Genomic DNA, 20,104 nt, shown 5'->3' on the forward strand with positions numbered 1-20,104 from the left:
AACCCCTTTGATTACACAGAAAGGAAGACTTGCAGCCCCAAGCCTGTCAGTGGGAAAATCCTACCGAGGCAATTTTGACAAATGGAAATGTGCAGCTCAGAGGTCCCCACGAGGCCACGCTCAGGGATCATATGGTGGTGCTGAGTATTAATACCACCAAATGTTTACATTACTAGATCCCCTCCCCAAATATATGCAATGATTTGTTATATCCATTCCTTATTTGAAAGAAAAGCAACGATCTTAAAACACCAAAGGTGGATGAACGAGACTGCAGACTGATTTCCCATCTACAGATTGTACAATGGCAGTTTCTTCCTTAATATCCTAGGTTCATCAGGGCCAGGAGAGCAAATAAAGCTGATTTCTACCCCACCTCATCATCTTCCTCTCCCTTAAGCCTGGCAAGAAAAACAGCTAAGAGGAGGTGAGGTTTCTCTGCTTGATTTGAAGTAAACTAAATTATGCAACTAGTACACAGAAACCTACTATCACCTAATTTCTGCATTTGATCCAGTCCATTAGACGCTTTTTCTTATTGACAAGGGAGCTCTTCTACCTTCCATTAATTTCTGGTATAATAATTTGTAAGAGCTGCTTCAAACTCTCTATTTTCAGTAAGACACACACACTGTACAAAACAAGCTAAGACCGAGGTCATCAGGAGCATTTCCTCTTTTCTTCTGGTTCTAACAAGACATAGGTGTTGCTGCCACCAATTTACAGAGAGCAAAACAGATCCTGCTGGCCCAGCAAAAGATCACCCAGGGCTGCCCCAGCTGCAAGTATTCATGTTATTATGAAATTAAAAAGGAAAGCAATTATTTAGTGATCACCAGAGTGTGCACTGAGATGTGGTTTCACTCTCCCAAATACAGATGGTAACTATAAGAGCTGATTTTTATAAGGTTTCCCATAGAGGAAAGTTTGGGGCAATGTTCCTATTTTTAACTTTGGGTTGTAAGTCTGGTATTCAGGACAAGGTAGCTGCTGGTCAGGGGAAAGGAAGAAAGTAGTTCCACAGGGCAATATATCCTCTCCAGTTTAAAGTCTTAGGATACAGCTCTTCCCAAGTGCTAATTGGACCAAAATCATTATCTTAGGCTTTTCCACATGTGCTAAGCAGAATCTCTCCCTAATCACATCTGATAATGTGAAAAAAATTAATTCCCTGTGAAAGCAGAGTCTTCTCAGAATTACTTCAGATACTTAAACATGGAGTGCCCTTTTTAAAAGAGACTTAATTCAAGAGCTGAAGAGCTTCTCTCTTTCAGAGAGAGCAAGGCACCTCCAGAAAGGGTCTCAGACAAGCCAAATGAGGCACAAAAACTTTTCTGGCACATTCTCCAAGATGTGCCTAAAGAGGTGAACAGTGCAAAGTACCCACTGTGCTGCCAGTTCATACCCCAGCTCAAGTCTCACTGATCTCTGCAGGAGATGAGATGCAAGGAGAAAGCAGCTCAGGCCTTTCTTTATTTCCCCCTCACTCTTGTTTAGTGCAGCCTGCAGAGGTGTCTGGGCTGCTCTAAGTGATGCTGTAACTCAGCAAGGCTGGAACACCCTCTCTCCTATCAGCTTAATGCTTGGAGATCCTCGAGGATGGCAAGTGTTGTGCAATTACCAGACTTAGTCTTGTTTCCTTTCGTGGGTATTCTCTCTGCTAATAGGAAGCTTGTGAGCACAACAAGTCAATCATACAGCATTAACTCCCAATCAGCTTACTCAGCTGTAAAATCCTTGAGTTTATCTGGGAATGCTGCCAGGTCAGTCCTATTTGTAAGTGCAGCCTAAACAGCAGCAACATCTCTAATTTTTCCTTGGCCTGTATTTGCCAGCTCTCTCTAATGTCTACTTGAATTTCCAGACACGGGGATTTGATCTCATTCGTGAATCACCTGTTCCACACATCCAAACTCTGCTGTGGTGGATATGGCCGTAACTTCACACTGCACAGAGAAGACTCTTTCTTTTGTTAAATGAGTCCCCCAGTTCAAGTGCCCATGCAATTAACAAGGTAACTGTGCCAGAAATGTCAGATTTCTTATCTATCTTGCCACAACGGGGGGAAAACAAGAGGAATTAGAAATTTCTGATGCGTACTAACTCCTTCCACAAGGGAACTTTTCTTTAAAGTGCTCAAGTCATGCCTTGAGTCCCAAGCAAGGCTTGATGGTGACTTATATTGAGTGATAGGAACAAAAGGGATCAAGGAGGGCTGTATTAAAGAATAAAAGTCTGTGATGGTTGGTTAAGGACACAGAGGTAAACGTATTTTTCTAATTCTTTGGGACCATAAGGATGTTTAAGTCATAAAATCTTTGACCAACTCAGTTACCTTTCCAAATAGTTCCTGTTTGAGTATAAAATATGTTAAAAAAAATAGGCCTAGGGAAGGGAAATTCATCTTGTTTTCTGAATTCTTGCAAGAAAAAAAGCCACTTGAGATTTTAAAGTCAAAACAGTAAATTAACTGATGAAATGTGAAATGATTTTTTCACTGCATAAACGTGGTAACAGTCATAATGTTGGCAAAGTGCTCAGGGCACTCCCAGTGTGGCAGGAATAGGAACAGCTGTTTAATGCAGGGCTCAGTGAAGTTTCACTGACGAGGTGTCTCCCATGGGCTGGCTGCAGTGGACTTCAGATCAGGTGCTGCATATATTGCATTAAATCAGAGGAGTTACTGTTCATATAAACGTAACTCATTTGATGCACGTAAAAATGAATGTTTCTTGTTTGGAGAATCCTACACGAGGAAAACACACCACGGTTGTTAATTTAAGTGGAGGTCTCCTGGTAAGCATTCAATGCATTTTATTCCTTCCTTTGAAATTGTGATTTGCTTTCCTCATCCAAAATTCTGCAGTGTGCCAAAGGATGACACAATTTAAGAATACGTTTTTCACGACAAAATAAAAGTAATGTAAAATTGGTCTTAACGCCAAGAGAATTTAACCAGGATGCTGTTTAAGACTGCAACAATATCTATTTTCCCTTTCAATGTCTAAAAGCCCTTTTTGATTCCTCAAACTGTCCCTGCAGTGTCCCTTCATCCCAGTAATGGCCCATCAGTTGTTTCTCTTCTGAAGCTCCCGTACAGGACTTTTTTTGCTGATGAAACTCACTGTGTATAAACTTTGGAGGCAATGCTGGCGAATGCATCGGTTGAGAAGGAGACAAATCAAATGACAAGTCCGGGCTGAGAGAGCTTCCTGACTGCCTCATTAGAGCCCCCAGCCTGAACCACTGCCATCCTGGAACTGCACAGCCCAATTTAATTGGGCTCAGGGACTGTCTCAGCACACTTGCTCTTCAGACAAGCACCATAAACTCATTTTGCCCATCATGACGCTTTTTTGACACACATCTTTTGTTTGGGTTTTTAAAGGTCTGACAAATGCCACTTAGGAATTAAATTCAAAGCCTGTACGATTTCCTTTTCCGAAATATTAAATATTCTGCATGAAAAGCTGCATTATTCTCCCCCTAAATTTATACACAGATATATACACACACACATATATATATATATTTATTTTTTTTTTTAAATTTGTTGGCCGGAAGTGCCTCTGTCTCTGCTGTCCCCCTCTTTTTGTGGTTAATGTTGCAGATCACACAGCTCTGATTTAAATAGACTGTGGATCTTCTTGGGTTGGACAAACTACAGCTCAGAAAAATCTGCTGTGCTGGTTCAAACAAGGAGTTCAGGGCAACCTGCTTTTCGTGGTTACTTCCTCTCATTTGTCATTCTGAAAAGTTTAATACTAACAGGCAAATCTCTAGTGCTTTATTGAGCTTTTGCTGCTCAGGGAGAGGCGCTGCCGTTTGGAGAGCTATTTCAGAGCCTTAAAAAGTAAACTCAAGAGCTCCCCAACATAATGCATGAAAAATGCTGGTGCTGGCTGAGCTACACCTGATGCAATTTAGTTTAATGATGGAGTTTTACAGGATCCTGAGGCCAGTTCAATGGGCTTTCTTTAGGTTTTGAGGCCGATTGGGCACATTGCAGAGACATCAGATACAAGGAATGCATGAAAAGAATTAATTAAAAGTAGATGCAATGCTGAGTCACTTTTCTATACTGGAACCAAATCTAATTGCTCTGTAAATAGCAAAAGACCTTGGCCTTCAGAAGGCAGACCTGATTTTTATGTATTTTTTTCATATATATATGTATATATACATATATATACAAATATATATATATACATATATATATACATATATACACATATATATATGCACACATATATAATTCATCTCCTACAGATAATTAAGCTATGAATTTCTGGATGTTCAAGATGAGGAATTAAGTGGGTGCTCAAATTATTTTCCTGCACGAATCCTTTTTATCACCCTTCTGCTGCCTTTTTCCCTTTTTTTTTATTCCCTTCCCAACTATGAAGCTAGATTATTTAAAATTGTTCTTTCTAATATGACCCACATATATTAAAATTGAATCATATTCAGGGTACTAATGAAATTGGGTTGACTGGGAAATGAGGCACATACATTTCTGGATTTTTCTTTTGAAGTTTGTGGTCAATTTAATATTCAGTTAAGCAGGACTTTGATGCCAACAGAGTTGGAATAAACAGGGCTACTGTCATTTTGTTCTTAGTATTCCTTCTGTATATTTGGCCCAGATTCCTGAAAGCTCTAAGACTCTAACTTTGGTTAATCACCTCTGAAGTTGCAAGGCACAGTCATTTCCTGAAACTGAAAGCTGGAGTCTGGGAAGAGATAAAATTTCTTTTTCATTTCTGCACTGCACCAGTAAATTGCAAACCAGCAGCTCATTCCTTATTTTCTGCTACCACCTTTGTTTACAGTGCAACACTCCCAAAATGTGCTGAGTGCTACAGACAGAAACAAAAGAGCTTGTGTCTAGAAAGAGGAGCTGAGGAAACAGCCTGAACACAGAGGCAAAATGATTACACTGGACCATGTCTGGGTGTCTCTACTTTCAAACAAATTGGCCTGTTAGATCAAAGGAGAGCGGGAAGGGAGTGAGATGATGAGAGGAGAAGGCATGAGAATAGAGGAGGAAAACAACAGGTTTAAAAGTTCCTCTTCAGGGTTGCTGAGACTGTGTGACATCAGTTCAACACTTTTAGACACAGAAAAGGAAGTGGATTCACATGAAATAAGAGGAGAAAACAAATTTGTTTCTGTTTAGCATCAAGGTCAACACATTAGATCAGGAATGATCTTCATCAAAATAATATTTAAACCCATCAAATCTATAATTCCAGAGAAAACACCAAGACTTCAAAAGAGACCAGATGATAGGTTATTTCCATAGCATAATTTCATTGGAATTTTCAGGAACAATTCTCCAGAGTTTTAAGTCATTTAATACATGTTGTTCTATATAAACTCCCTAATTATATGTGAGGGAAAAGCCTTAAAAGACAAATTCTGTGTTTACTTTCTAGCTTTAAATTTCAACTCCTCACTAATGGTGGAGTACAAGTGCTAGCCTGTCTCTACTTGTCAATTTTGTAAGTCTAATTCTGTGACAGGTGAGCATTCAAATGTAACATTCTGTTCTAAAAATATTCAGATCTTTACTCTTCTGCAGGTCATACTGGTTTTTTCAACTCTGCTTGGTTTTAGTAATCAATCATATACTGAGGGAAAAAACAAAAGGGGAAAACAAAAAAATAATAATGAACAAAATGAGAAGTAATATGGAAATTACAGTAACTCACACTTGGGCTCTCCTTGCTCTTGCTGTCTTTACTGGAAGCTCCACTCAGATGCTCAATTAAACTGTAATGTGCTAATTGTTCAGGTCCATCCTCTCCAAAATGGCCATAGAGACTGTGTTGGTATAAATCCAAAATCGACATTGGGTTCCCCAAAAACGACCTTCTCTGACTTTGTTTTTCCTGCACAGCTGCAAGAGATGCAACAGATAATATCATTATGACAGTCTACATAGATTTTAATGCAATTTTACAATTTTAAAATGTATTTAAATTGTTTTTTTAAGGTACCTGAAATTCAATGCAATAGAAACATTAAAAATACTATTTTCTAATTCTCCAATGCATTCACAGGGGAGTGTTCACACTTACTGTTTGAGCTGGAGGAGATGGTACGAGACAGACAGAATTAATTTCCTTTCTTTTCAAGTTACAGACAAGATGGTTAATTTGGGGGATCTTCCCACTGAATTGTTTGCAGCAAGGTTTTGTTCTTCTCTTTTAATAGACTTACATGGCAGATGTGCTAAGTTCCTTTAGCATGCCCTTCAGTTTGGCTGTACTTGGGAGTTTTCCTTTTCACTACATTTTTAGTTAACGAATAAAAAATTACACAAATAAGGTAAGAAAGTGGTGCTTGCTTTAGATCCTGCTGTAGCACAACAACATCAGGAATAAAGCCCTGGTTTCCAAAGTCCAAGGCTGAAAGCTCATTCAGAAGAACAAAATAAAACCAGGGGAATTTTCTGCAGCTTCATGAAAGCACTCAGGAGACAGATGTTTATGTGAACATTAAGCTCTTTCCTCACACTTCTCGTTACACAAACTTCATTTCTGCCTTATAACCTACAGCCTTAGGAGAATGTCTGCCTCCCAGGCCTCTAACAGAATCAGGGTAGAACCAATTTATGAGATTGAAATCAAAACACTCTCATGGTTGGAAGAGAAGGATCTGGAATTTTTGGCATATTCCCTGATACTCTACTGACCTTCTCTGTAACATTGGGCAACACACTGGGAATCTCATGCTAGGCCCATTAAATCAACAAAAGTCTTATCATTGACTTTTAATAGCCTTTGCATTGGGTACTCAGTCTTTCTGTTCCCCGCTCATAAATGGAAAACGAAAATCACTCCAACATTATAATTGTGCAACCAGTGAGTTTGGGGACTCAGCTAATAAATGTAATTATCTATCCATACAAAAATATTCTCTGTGGATTGGTTTGCTGGAGCCCCTGCCCCAGCCTCATGTGGATGTTTTGAGGTTATATCACTTGTGTGCATAAAGGCACTGAGACCTTTGAACACAGAATGGGATAAAGTATGGCTGTTAATACCATGTGAGAATGGCATTTAGAGAGCGCAGAACAGAAACCCTGACTATGAGGAATGAGCACAGCAGAAATACTTTTGCAATAATGTGTCATAATCTTCTATTTGTCTCAATCATAATCACATATTTTATTCTCTTACTGGCTCAAAAGGGATGCATATACACAAAATTAATGAATCTCTATGTAAAATGGTCACCCCAAGTCATACTCAGATATCATTAAACTTGGAATCTGCTGCCATTTGAAGCAACTGCTAACACATGATAAAAATCTTCTTTTTTTGTTTTTTTTGCAAATTGTGATGAATGCAGGAAAGAAAAAAGCTTATTTACCTCTTTAAAAAAAACCCCACATTTATTGCATTAAAATATGGTTTGTAAAAAGCAAAATCTGTAAAAAGAAGCATTTACGGGCTGACTAAAATGACTTGCAATATTTTCTGCAGATTAAACCCACAAAGCTGCGGCAGCAATGTAAATAAATGGTCCCAGCTTCCCATTCTGCTCTCTCCCACGGAATCCCAAGCAGTGGATTCGCTATGGAAATGCCAAATGTTAGAGGCACTGAAGAGCACAGCATCCGGTATGTTGCCCATGGTGTTCTCCAGGGCATCATCACCGTGGTGCTGGTGCTGCAGGTGCTGATCCCTGCCAGGCCAGGCTTGGGGCTGCAAAGAGCATCAGCTCTCAGGGTGCTGCCAGGACCTTGCCCTGGCCAGAATTTTCCCCCTAAAAGGGGATCCATGGGCTGCAAGGACAAGGACAGAACCACCTAGGGCACACATCTGCACTGGAAGGTGGCTCCGAGCGCAGCAGGCTGGTGGTCAAGACAAGGCAGCAATTTCCCGGGTTATTAAACACCCAGAAAACTATTATCTCAAGAATTTCACTTAATGTGTTTTTATCCACTGGAATTCAGTAAATTCCGAATTGCCATCAATTCTCACTAAAAGCTTTCTCACTTGAAAGCTGCAGTATATACAGAGAGGAAAAAGAGGGAGAGTTCACTGTAGCACCATAACCAACATCACCTTGATACAGAGGTTGGGAAACTGTGGCCTTGATCGCTGCATTATTTCAACTGGCTGCATAATAGAAAAGAAAAAAAGAAAACTGTATTTATAGTCACCTTTCAATTTTGTAATAATGGAATTATTTTTATTTGCACCGCAGAGATTTATGCATAAAAACCTACAAGTTAAGCCCTCACCAGCAAAAACTGTGGAAGAGGGGAAAAAGCATTAACACATAATAAAAGGAAAAAGGTAATAAAAAGTTAATGGAAAATCAGACTGAAGAAAGATTTGGGGTTAGAAAGTGAAATCTAGACAGAAAGTTCAATGAAGGACACCATCTGCTGCTGAGTCAGTGTGGGGTTGAGGGACATACATCTTTATGTACAAATTTTCAATTACCTTGTCTGTTGTTCTTTGTTAACTCCACAAGAGTCTCCTCTGCAGCTCTGAAATAACTGGTTTTGTACTCTGGCTCTGGCTCACTGTCAGTGCTGCTTGCTGAGTATGTACACACCCTTAGAGCCGTGTCCTACACAAAGAAGGGCATGGCAGCAAGTCAGATAATGCAAATATATCAAAATAATGCTGAAGATAGTATTGGGAGTAGCACATTTTATATTCATCATGCAGTATAAACAGGTCAGCTGGTAAAGTCTGCATTACCAGTCTAACCCCTAACCAGTAATCATCACTCTGATGTGGGGGAAATAACCCATTCTTGTCCTGCTACGTCCCCTGACACAGTCTGACAGAAACAAACCATATTTTAACTTTTTTTTCCCCCCCACTGTAACGTTTTTTTCAATTCTACCAACATTTTTGGATAATTTTATCCACCAAGTTCAATTTTAGAAGCTCTTAAGTATGTTTAATACAGTCTGCTTGTAACATGCAACATTATCATACCACAAATAGTTTGCTGCAAGAAATTCTAGAGACAATTAGGATGGCCAGGAGACATTACAACATTTCTACACCAGTAAATCCAAACTGTTTCCTAAATTCATGTCCCTTCTCCTGGTACTATTATTACAGTACTGGAGAGCCCTTAGTTCCCAGCTGATTCCTTTGCCAGCTCTTTCCAGGAAGCAGTATTATTGATTTTCTTCTGGGAATAAAGAGGAACACTGACAGCTCTGAACAGCTTCTAATCATGGAAGGCCTGAAGGCTCAAACCATCCAGGAGCAGCAGCTCAGTACAATAAACCCCCCAAATCAGGCAGGGGGAAGCTAAGCCTGATACTGTTGGGGTAATGGCATGTAAAACTACCACCCACAACCCCTACTCCCATTGCCTATCAGTGGCTCTAGTGAGATTTTAATTCTGTTTCTCTAAGAGGAAGAATAATTTCCCCATCTTTCCATCCATGCTGCAGTTTTTAACTGATGCAGAAGGACATCCCTTTGTTAGGAACCACAGACTCGTGGAGAGGGAGCCAGAGCTGAGGATACCTGCATGCAGCCAGGAATGCTCAGCATTAGAGATTGCAGGTCAGCTGTAGCCCGAAAACCTCCAAGAAACATGTTAGAAGAGTATTTTCCTGTTCACAATACTTCCCCAGCTCCTCTCAAACTCTCACACTACACAGCCATACAGACAAGGAAGCCTAGTCATGGGGAAAAAAACAACCCGAATCTCATGAAAAGCAACAAACAATACCAACTTTCTAGAAGTGAAGAACAGGGTAAAAGGTCTCCATTTCCTTTTCTAAAAGTGCCTGAGAGGATTTTAATTAAAACGTGTCTATAACAGGCAGACAAAGAACCTTTAGGTGCTGTATCATTATTACTGATAAATAATGAGACAGCGAAAGAAGGGTAAGGAAGTAAATGCAGGTATTAGATTGTTAGTTACTCTGCACACCATATTAAACCACTGGCCATTGAAACACTGATACCTCAACACTGGTCACAATACCCATCTCATTTAAGAGATGCCACAGCTTATACCTTTGTTTTAGTAGTTTTCTTGGGGGTCCACTCTGGAAGAACTTTTCTATTTTCTACAGTCTCTTCGGTGTGCTCTAATGAGGCAGAGGTCACAGAACTTGCTTCTTGTTCACTTTGCTTTGCAAGGTTAATTATTCCTGAATTAAGGGAGACATTATTTAAATTCTAGGTCTCATCAGCATCTTCATGATAGTCTGTCAATTATAATCCAGTAAAAACTGGGGGCAAATTGTGATACTTTCATTATGTCCAATAATATTTTACTACTCAAAGGAACAACGTACTAACTTACTGGAATAGTTCTAACTAAAGTGGCAGAACTGCATCCAAATCCTTTTCCAGTTAACAAGAGAAGAGGAAAGCATGAATTTAAATCCCTTCATTAGTTGTAAAATATATACCCTTTCAACAAAGAAACAACATTCAATAACTACTTTTAGGCATTGTAGGACCTTCTCTTCTATTTTATGTTCTCAGAGAACAATCTTTTAACATAAATATAATTGGAAGTACCTTTCTAGCAGGAAGCCAGCTTTTTTATTTGCTATATTTGCATTATGTAAAATCAGAACATCAAAGAAGATCTATGGTGCATATGAAATAAAGTGATAATTGTAATTTGGATGAGAAAGTGAGGGAGAGAAGAATTGAATGAAGATAGTCTAGTAAAGAATGAGCTGACCCCATCATCTGATGTATACTACTTTTTTGTAACATCTCTTCATGACAATTTAATTAAGATACAAACCATACAAGGTTGGTGCAGTGAATATTAGCATTAAGATCAGAACAATCTTACTGCTACTGACTTCTTATGAAGCAATTCAATGCTTGCAGTTTCTGTTCAATTTGTTATAATGACAGTGTTTAATCATGGGCCCTACTCTATAACACGCTGCTGAATTGAGGTCACACATGTGGCCATTCAAGCATGTAGCACATAATCTATAACTAAGATTTCTCTTCTGAATCCTTCTCAGCTGTACCATTAATTAACAGTACACTTATTTAAAATATAATAAGTATTATAATATCTTTTATTTAGCTTTGATTTGAAACAGGCAGGGGAGTCTACAATAGAGCATACAATGTGTGTTTGCAGTCTATTATACCACTACAATACTGCAATGGGAATATTGCTAAATCAACTGAGTTCTAAGATTATGTTATGTTATGCATCGTATGGACATATAAGAGAGGCTTCTTTCCTCCTAGATTCAATATATGTCAGTTCATTAGCAGAACATATATTTGATGGCGTTAAATTAATCTCAGACTTGATATTTAACCTTACATGCTAATTACACAGAATGTCTCTTATAGAATGATACAGATTTATGCAAGTTAAATACTCACAACTTTTGCAGAAGCAATAACTGGACTGATAAAGTGCTAATCACCATAACCCAAATAAATGAGGTCAAGATAAAAAATACCCTTCCTCATTAAACTAATCACTTTTACTATGCTTTCTGCTGTACCTGTTGTGCTATCAAAATTTTTCTATTGTTAACACTATATGACTTTTAATGCTATTAACATATATATTAATAACTCTAAAGCCTTCCAAAAACTTATATAAATAGTTAATGTTTGTTTATAAAAAATGCACAGACTTCAATGGAACTATTTACTAATACAAAGTTATTTTCTGGAGCTTTGATGGATTGCCAGACCTTTTATACCTTTGTCAGCTCTTGTTTTATAGCTTAAACACACACATAGCTCATAAGTGAAAGTCAGGTATTTTATGTTCATATATATAAATGTGTTTGTATGATGTAGTGAAGTAATGAGAGCCTTGTTTGAGGTCAAGGCCATATATTCAGTGGGACAGAATTTATGCATTGAGGCCAAATGAGTTTCTAGTTCAAATCCAGTATCAAAAGCAAGTCTTTATGAATTTATCTCTTCTATGTCGCAACATGACTGTGCTTTGTACTTTGTACACTCTGATCCTGAATATTGCTAAACATCCTTATTCTTTTTCAAGTCAACTTCCAAGGCTAGCATATGGGTTTTTTCTTCAAGTACTGTTTCTTGAGCAAAGGCTTTAAGTACTAAACTCATTTTTCTTTCTCAGATCAGCATTTTGTTTAACAAAATCTCCATATGGCTCAGGTCACAAACTTGTTAACCTTACGCATTCATAAGAAGAGTATCTTCTGCTCCGCATTTAACATTTCTGTTATCAACTGCCATTATTACAGCATTTCTGCTAATCAAAACAGAGGCCAAGGCAGAAATAATGTGATTTTCAGTGCAATTGACATTTTACCTGAGGAAGCTGGTTTGGGAAGGCGACTTTGAAAAGGTCGTATACCTTTGGCAGTCATGGCCGGATCAGATGTTGAGTGACTAATTACGCTTTCCACAGACTCCTGGCTCTTAGCTGTCAAAGGCACTTCTCGCTCAAGGGTTTTGGCTTTTACTGAAGGAGCTGGAAGAGGAACTTGCTGGGATGCTGCAAAGACTCCAGTTTCCAAGGCTGACTCTTGCCTAGAAATGTGTCTCCCCGTCGAGCGGTTCCCCGAGTCAGGGAGGGGGAAGGTTCCGATCCCGCTGTCCAGCGTCCTCATCTGGCAGCAAGACTCTAAGGCACAGGAAATTGGGGTGATGGGATGGAGCTGAAGGTATTTAAAGTCAGGGAAAGGATCTAGAGGGAAAAAAGGGCGTCTTAAAGGGAAGGTTTGGAGGCAAGGGAAACATTTAGCACTTTGTGAGCGTGCTGTTACCTGCCACTGGAACACTTTTGACACTTCGTGTAACTGAATACAAGGAAATGCCCTGTTGAGATGCAGTGAAAATAAGCAAGTGCCCAAACATTGACACTGGCTTGATTTGGAGCAACAGTGTGATAATGGGTAAGTGGGGCAGGTCCTGGAAAGCCATTACAGATGGAATTTTAAAATCATTTAGCTTGAAAGCCCATAGAATGTCTGGAAAGTATCAGTGTGAGGGATGGAGCAGTGTAATACATTTCTTCCAACATAAACCCACATTCCACAAAGGTTTGGCCTCTCCACACCTGTGTTTTGCTACTTGTTTCTCACACGAGAAGGTGTTAACCAAAATGTATCATGTAATCTTACACAAAATTAAGATTTACAGAATTTTCTTAGAGATACCCATGTCTCAGAGCATCCTGAAAATCTTGGACAGCAACAGCCATGCCTTTGTTGACCTTGTCCCACTCTGGTTCTGCATGTCCCAGTTTAGGTAAGTGTACACAATGCCAGGCAGGGATACCTTTAGTACATTTTTGTTTGGGAGCAGTATGGTCTCCCACAGCCCTCCAGCTTATTCATCCTCTTGGAAAGATGCTGTAGGAACCAAGGAACAGGGAAAGGTGCAAGTGTAGCTGTGTGCACACTGCTATTTGAGCAACCAGCATGCACAGGCAACCCCCTGCCCTCTCTATCAGTTTCCAGAGACTTCTCTTTTGTTTCTATAATGGGCAAACAATGTTGAAGAGACTGTGATGGCGAAGTCCTTCTGAGAGCTATAAACACCAAGGAGGGAACTTCAGCACTAATGGTTGGAAAATGAGCATAATTTAGGTTAAATGTCTGGAAACATCCCTTGACAGCAAGATCTTAAGTCTGTGGCAGACAATCCCAAAGGAAGCAGAGGAATTTCCTTTGCTTTGAACAATTTAAGGCTACACTAGACTGAAGATAGACTGCAGTGAACAATTCTACTCTAGCAGGAGATGCAGAATATGGCCTAATATATCTTCTCCATCTCTATTTTACGTGTTTCTGAGTATTGATTTCTTTTTTTTATGATATGTCCATTTGTTATTAAAGTCTGCTGTAGTTAGCAGTGCTCTGTCAAGTAATTTTCACTATTTTTTCCTCTGCAGTGTTTCTAACACTCTCAAAAATTTGAAAATATTTCTCCCCTACGGGTTTTGCCCATTTGTTTTTGAACTAAGAACATTACTATGGTCATTCTTGTTAAATATCTTCATCTCAACGGGCCTTTCTTGATAACAAGTAAGAAACTACTTACAGAAAAATTAAATATGCATTTCTATTTCATGGTTCTTGCGAAAGGAGAAGCAGCCTATATTTATATAATATAGCCTATATTTATATATATTTATAAATGTGGTCCTCTTTGCATTATTCTCATCACTCAGGATCAAAGAAGGACTGAAAGTCCTACTGAGCACCTGAACCTTACAGGGCCTGGCTGAGCAGCAGCAGCAGCAAATGCTCTTTGCATTCTTCTGAAAGGGCAAAAAGTGACTCTGATTTCCCCCACACGATTACTGCATGCCAATAATTTCTCTCCATAGGTAAAATGAGGCAAGGTATGGAAGCCATGCCTACATTTTCCATCATATTTTAAAGCTAACATGTCATAATGATTTTCGAAGCTGCTGACGGTTTTCCAGGAACAAGAAGAAAAAAAAGAGAATTATATTTGGTCCTGCTGCATGAAAAGGACGTATCCCATCTACTGAACCCTCTTAGCTGTATTTTCTCTTAAGTTTTTTTGTTGTTGTTCTTGAATAGCAAAATACCTAGATAGAAGTGGGAGTGTGGAAAAGCAATTTAAAATGCCAGGTGTTGCCCTTGCCATTTTCTGAAGCTGAAACAGCATGTTAGCTCGTGGACAGGCAATTCTTCAACTAAAGACTGTTGGTTAGAGAGCTGGCAAATAAAGGGAAATACAGAATAAAAAAGGACTTCTGATATCTGCCTCTTAACCAAAAGACATCTGTGCAACACTGGTGGTGTTGGAGAGGCAGAGTTCTTCAGCAGAGACATGGAATAAACTGAAAACACCACATAAAAGAACACAGAAGTGTTCTGAGGAGTCTCCCCCGTCCTGTCTGTATGGTCAATGTGAGACCTGGTCCGCAATCCATTTCCGCAGGGACTCTGAAAGACCTTGCAGTGTTGTTTCCTCTCTGACCATTCTCTAGGAAATGAAAAAGTCATTCCCTCCTAATTATTACAGGAGGATTGAGCAGCATCAAAATGTTCATCAAAAAGCAAAACTACAGCCTTGGCTAAGAGAGAACAGGAAGACAGAAACTTTTACCTTCTGAAGGTGTGTTTCTTGAAATGCTTCTTCTCTTGCCCACCATTACCTTGTGTACATCGAGGAATGGACCACGAAAACAATGGCAAAGAATCAAAAGAAATGAATACTGAGGGCCAGACTTCCCAGAATATACAGTCTCCTGCTGTTTCCAAAATAATTGGGAGAGTGATGGAGGAGCGCACCAGTGGTATCACATTTAATTAAAAGGAAAAATAGTTTTTAATCAATTCTAGTCTTCCTTCATAGAGACTTTCTCCATGATAAAGGAAATATACCAGGTGGAAAACAGATTTTTAGAACAGCTCACCCAGCTCAGTTTTTAGTTCTGAAAAACCACAAAAGGGTCTGGTTTTCAAAGTGCTCAAAGCTTGGCAGCTCCTGTTGTGACACTTAAAGACAGATTTTTGGAAAATTCTGTGACTCGGCTATGTTGAACAATCCTCAAACACCTAGTCCTAAAGCCAGAGGAAACCACAAAATTCTTTGTCAATTTTAATTTTTCATTACTGAAAGTAATTAATTCCCCCTAAAGCTATATAATACAAATAAAAAAGTATCTTTTAGGGCAATTTGTATTACTGAAAGAACGAATACACATTTTCCTGCGTTGTTTTTAAATTTTTATGAAGCAACTGCAAAATAAAAAAAAATACTTTATACATCCCAGTGACAGCTTTCAAACAGCTTCATGGCCCATCTGATTTCATCAGCTGCACTGACACTTCAAATTACTGTTATCAGCAAGAGCTGCACAAGACTACATAATGAAAATATGTAAAAGTTAAATCTCTGGTGCTGTGACAGTACCACTCAGTAGATGAAAAATGACTCCGTGAAACATTAAAGTCTGGAAAGAGTTATATATGAGCTTAATTACTTTTGCTTGAGAATTCCTCCTGGCATACCAGCCAAATTCCTTGCCTGTTTCTGATTTTTTTTCCCCCCTCCTCTTTCTTTGCCAGGGAAGAAAGAAGCTCACAGAATGGTACTGGCTTCATCGTGGACACCAACAGACTCATCATCAGCCATTTCTCTGAATAATCAGACTAGAATCAAAAGTCTGAAATACTGAAATAACCCCTTCCCTCCCTCTCATCATGGGCATTTGAGTCTGGACCTAAAACAAAGTCCCTGGAAGTCCTCCTGTAGATGAACAATTCCAAACTGTAAACAGAAACAAGGAAGAATTTACAGACGTTTCCTGGAGGTTACAGAACTCCTGACTACATCTTTTGAATCTTTTGATGACAGGGTGTTGTAAGAGCTCAATGGAAAATTTGAGAAAGACCTTTAATGTTGTGAAGCCTCTTAACCACAGGAAAAGAAAAAGGGTTTACATTGCATGGAAATTTTTCTGAAAGTTTTCTGAACTATTTCTCAATAATTTTCAAATTTAGTATTTTCACATGCGAGAAGATCCTGCGGTTCATGTCCTACATCAGCTGACACCAAGGTAATTTGTACAGCTGGACAATGCTTTGCAATATTGCATCATCGTTGGTGCTTTACCAACATTTTCTGGTATCAGTAGATCACCAAGGTCTCTCCAACACAGAGCCAGCACCCAAATCAGAGATGGAATAAAAAGGATCTGTGAAAACTCTGCACCACTCTGAGGGTCTGGACAAGAGGAGAGTAGGAAAGGGACATGCACTCAGGCTGGCAGGTATCAGGGATTCTAAAAACCAGATCTTCACTGGGGAAAAGAAATCCAGCAGCTCATTCTGTAGGGTTTTTTTACATTTTCCTCTGAAATGCAAAAATTAAAGAGTTAGAAGTAAACATACCCCACTGGTAAGAACTGACAGCTTAGAATTCATTGAAGTATTTTAGGGCATTCTCCTGAGCATAGATAATTTAAAAATGCATCTTAAATACCAGAAACAAATCATTAAACCTAATTATACTTCAAACTTTTTTTTTTTTTATTTCTTCTGAAACTCTTGCCACAAAGACATCAGAAACACATCACCTCTATCTCAGAAAGCATCCTTGGTACAAAATTCATTGGAGACTGGAAGAGAATACCCAGGGAAGCTGAGTGCTGACCCTGCTTTTGTGTTCCTTCAGAAGCGCTGCTCTGGGTCACCATGAGGGTGAGAGGAGCTCTCACTCTGATTTCTGAGCGAGTTTCTGTATTTTCTGAGCTGGTACCATGCTGCTTTTTGCAGTTACACAGCACCCTTCTCTGCTCCTCTTTTCATACAAAGCATGTGAAAAGAAAATCAATTTGGGGGAAAAGCTATAAAAGAAAGTATAGAACAGCTACTGTGAAGGGAATTGCTTCCAGCACAGCATAGGAAATGTTGGTCCAGCCCTGGTTAAGTTATACACTGATGGGTGTAAAACAGGGTATTGCTCAAAATAAGCAAAAATCCATCCCACTTTTAGATTAGGGACATCTTAGTCTTTTTAAAGTTGAACATAGCACATAATGAGTCCTAGCACATAATGAAGAGGATTCGTGAATTTCGTAAGAGAGAAGACATAAGATGGTGAGGTATCATTTAAACACTGATCTGATTACACTTTCATTCAATAATGTGAAAACATGCTTTTGCTAAGGTGGATATAATGCCACATGTTATTGCAAACAAACCTTTAACTGAATAACTGGGGAGTGTTTCATAATGTTTCTTCAGATAAAGCAAAGATTCACATTCTAATAAAGCCTTTTTATGTTGTATCCTAAATGAGTTTCATAGATGCTTAGTCTGTTCACAAATCACATACAAGTCCTACTTTACATAGGAACTGCTACACTGCTGAGAAGTCTATAAAATAACTCATGGTTATTTTGACCACCTGTTTAAAACAATATGTGAGTTCTTCTTTGATTCTTGAATAACCCATAAAAATCTTTACAGAAACCACAAGACGCCAAGTTTTACCCACAGAGTTCAACAGGGCATCAATCAGCAGTCCTATTAAACAGGTATATGTGCATGCCCAGCATCACTCAAAATGGGCAGGCAATTCACCTACTTCGAATTAGGCGGAACAAAAGGAGACATTTCTGGATGGTGGCACAGAGGGAAGGACTCACAGGCTGGAGAAGAAATAATTATAGGTCCTACTGTGTTTTAAGTGTAGGTTTGCCTCTCTACTCACTTGTGCCATGAGGGACAGAGGCAGCTGCCTCTTAGTGCTGCCTGAGGGGATTGAGACTTCCAGAAGCAGCTCAATAACCTCAGCCATTCCCCACCATGATGTTACTTATGAAACACACTGACAGATATCAGATGCAATTACTGCAAATAGACCCTATTTCTACTTCAAATGATACATAAACAATTTCTATTTGGAGGTGGCAAAGTTACAGAAGTCTTGATGTTACTTAAACTTGATGGCAAATCTATCTTAACATTAAAAATAAACACCAACAAAAATGACAAATGTGTTTTATGTCAGAAGGATTGCAGATAGTTCTGATTACATCAGGCTTTCTAGGTATAATACTAGTAGCACAGGGACATATTTTCTTTAACAGAAGCATCCCACCTCATGAAAAATGTGGAATCCTCCCCTGTGCTCACCACTACAGCTGGTTTGAGATATTCCTCACATAAATTTTCAAGTTTTGGCCTACAAAACTGCACATGATTGACAGAAGTTTCAGCTAAAATCTTTAAGTAACCACCAGAATTCTCCACAGAAAGCAGGCATTTTCAGGAAAAAAATATCAGTCAAAAATAGCTCTGTATCAAGAACAGTTTCGCTGGGAAATTTCCAGCAAGCTGTCTTCAAAAGTACAGACTCAAGCCTTGACAGGTTTTGAGAGGTAAATAACACTGAATAGGCCTTCTTCAAGGAGTACCTAGGACATTAAAAATGGAAGGACGTGGTTCCCATCAGTAGAAGAATACACAAATTCTAACAAATTACCTTCCTTTGCATTAGAAAGTTCACGAGTTTCCACTACGCTGTCATGGGGAACCAGATAACGTGTACTGGCTTTCTTCTGGAACACAAAGGGAGTATAGTTTTTCCCTAGCATGTTGAAACATGCCAAATTAAAAATTAATAGATTTGCTTTTTTTTTCTTTTCAGAAGGATATTTCAAATGTTGATAGGTCCCTGCAAAATTCTTTCAAAAGTTAATAAACATCTTTAAGCTACATGTGGCATTGGCAGGAAGAAGTTAAACTGCAGATGGCAAAACAGATCTCTTTATTTGCACATCCTTCTCTTCATCTGCAATGCTAAAGCAACCACAAAAAGAAGAAAATGTATTTCTGCCAAATCATTGTCAATTTTAAGTAGATTATTCCTTCTGGGTTTACACTATAATTTGATCCACTCGGTCAAAGATGAGTGCATTATTGTTTTCTGTGTAGGTCTTAGGTACAATTAATGTGCAAAATTAAAAAACCCAAAGGCTATCCAAGGTAGGACTAGAAAAGATCCAAGTTTTAACAGCCCTGCACTCCCATGGGTACTGCACTGTTGGCATGGGATTACATCAAACATATACTAAGCAAGGATAAATTGGAGGAGGATTGTGCTGTGTATTTTCAAATGATGGAACTTCATTCATGGTTACTTGAATTTGGGATTACAATTTATGCCTCTTTATAATAACAATAAACTAAATAAATAAAACCATCTTATTCAGTGCTCTTTCTATTTTCTTCCTAGGCACACTTTATTTTGCAAAACCGACAAACTTCAATATGTCATTTATCCAATAAATTGTCAGTTGTCTTCACAGTTTTCCATGACCACAATTCCATGTGAAGTGTATTTTTTGAGTTGAAACAGATAATTGCTGCCTCACTTTAATTCCAGTCCCATCTTAAAATACATTTCTACTAGTAACTCAAAAGATTAGTTTTAATTATTAGAGAATACTAACGATCTTGTTCTCCAATTTAGCAGTTATCTATGGGCCTTTTTTTTTTTCAACAACTGTTTCCTATCTTCCTCCAGGCATTTAGATCTGGTTCCTGCATGCTTGTAATGGTGAAAAGCTATGTGGAATAGGGCTGTTAAAGGGGACAAAATGAGCTGGAGAAAGAGCTTGGATAATTTTT

The 20,104-nt window shown here is 38.7% G+C and overlaps 1 protein-coding gene across 10 annotated transcripts in view; it reads right to left on the reverse strand.

Annotated features, from left to right (window-relative positions):
- NCKAP5 (NCK associated protein 5) overlaps positions 1-20,104 on the reverse strand; it is a 376,987-nt gene that overhangs the window by 19,498 nt on the left and 337,385 nt on the right. For 9 of the 10 annotated variants that reach the window (XM_066190349.1, XM_066190348.1, XM_066190347.1 and 6 more), the window contains 4 exons: positions 12,292-12,606; positions 10,014-10,150; positions 8,463-8,592; positions 5,715-5,902 (listed from right to left, as the gene is read on the reverse strand). In XM_066190349.1, the coding sequence (XP_066046446.1) occupies positions 5,715-5,902; positions 8,463-8,592; positions 10,014-10,150; positions 12,292-12,606 (770 nt within the window). The remainder of the gene's footprint in view (positions 1-5,714; positions 5,903-8,462; positions 8,593-10,013; positions 10,151-12,291; positions 12,607-20,104) is intronic. The other variant, XM_066190352.1, reaches the window with a different exon arrangement.

This window comes from Chamaea fasciata, unplaced genomic scaffold (genome assembly GCF_029207755.1).
Source record: "Chamaea fasciata isolate MVZ Bird 193981 ecotype frontalis unplaced genomic scaffold, bChaFas1.0.hap1 SCAF_8, whole genome shotgun sequence".
NCBI classification, from domain to species: domain Eukaryota; kingdom Metazoa; phylum Chordata; class Aves; order Passeriformes; family Sylviidae; genus Chamaea; species Chamaea fasciata.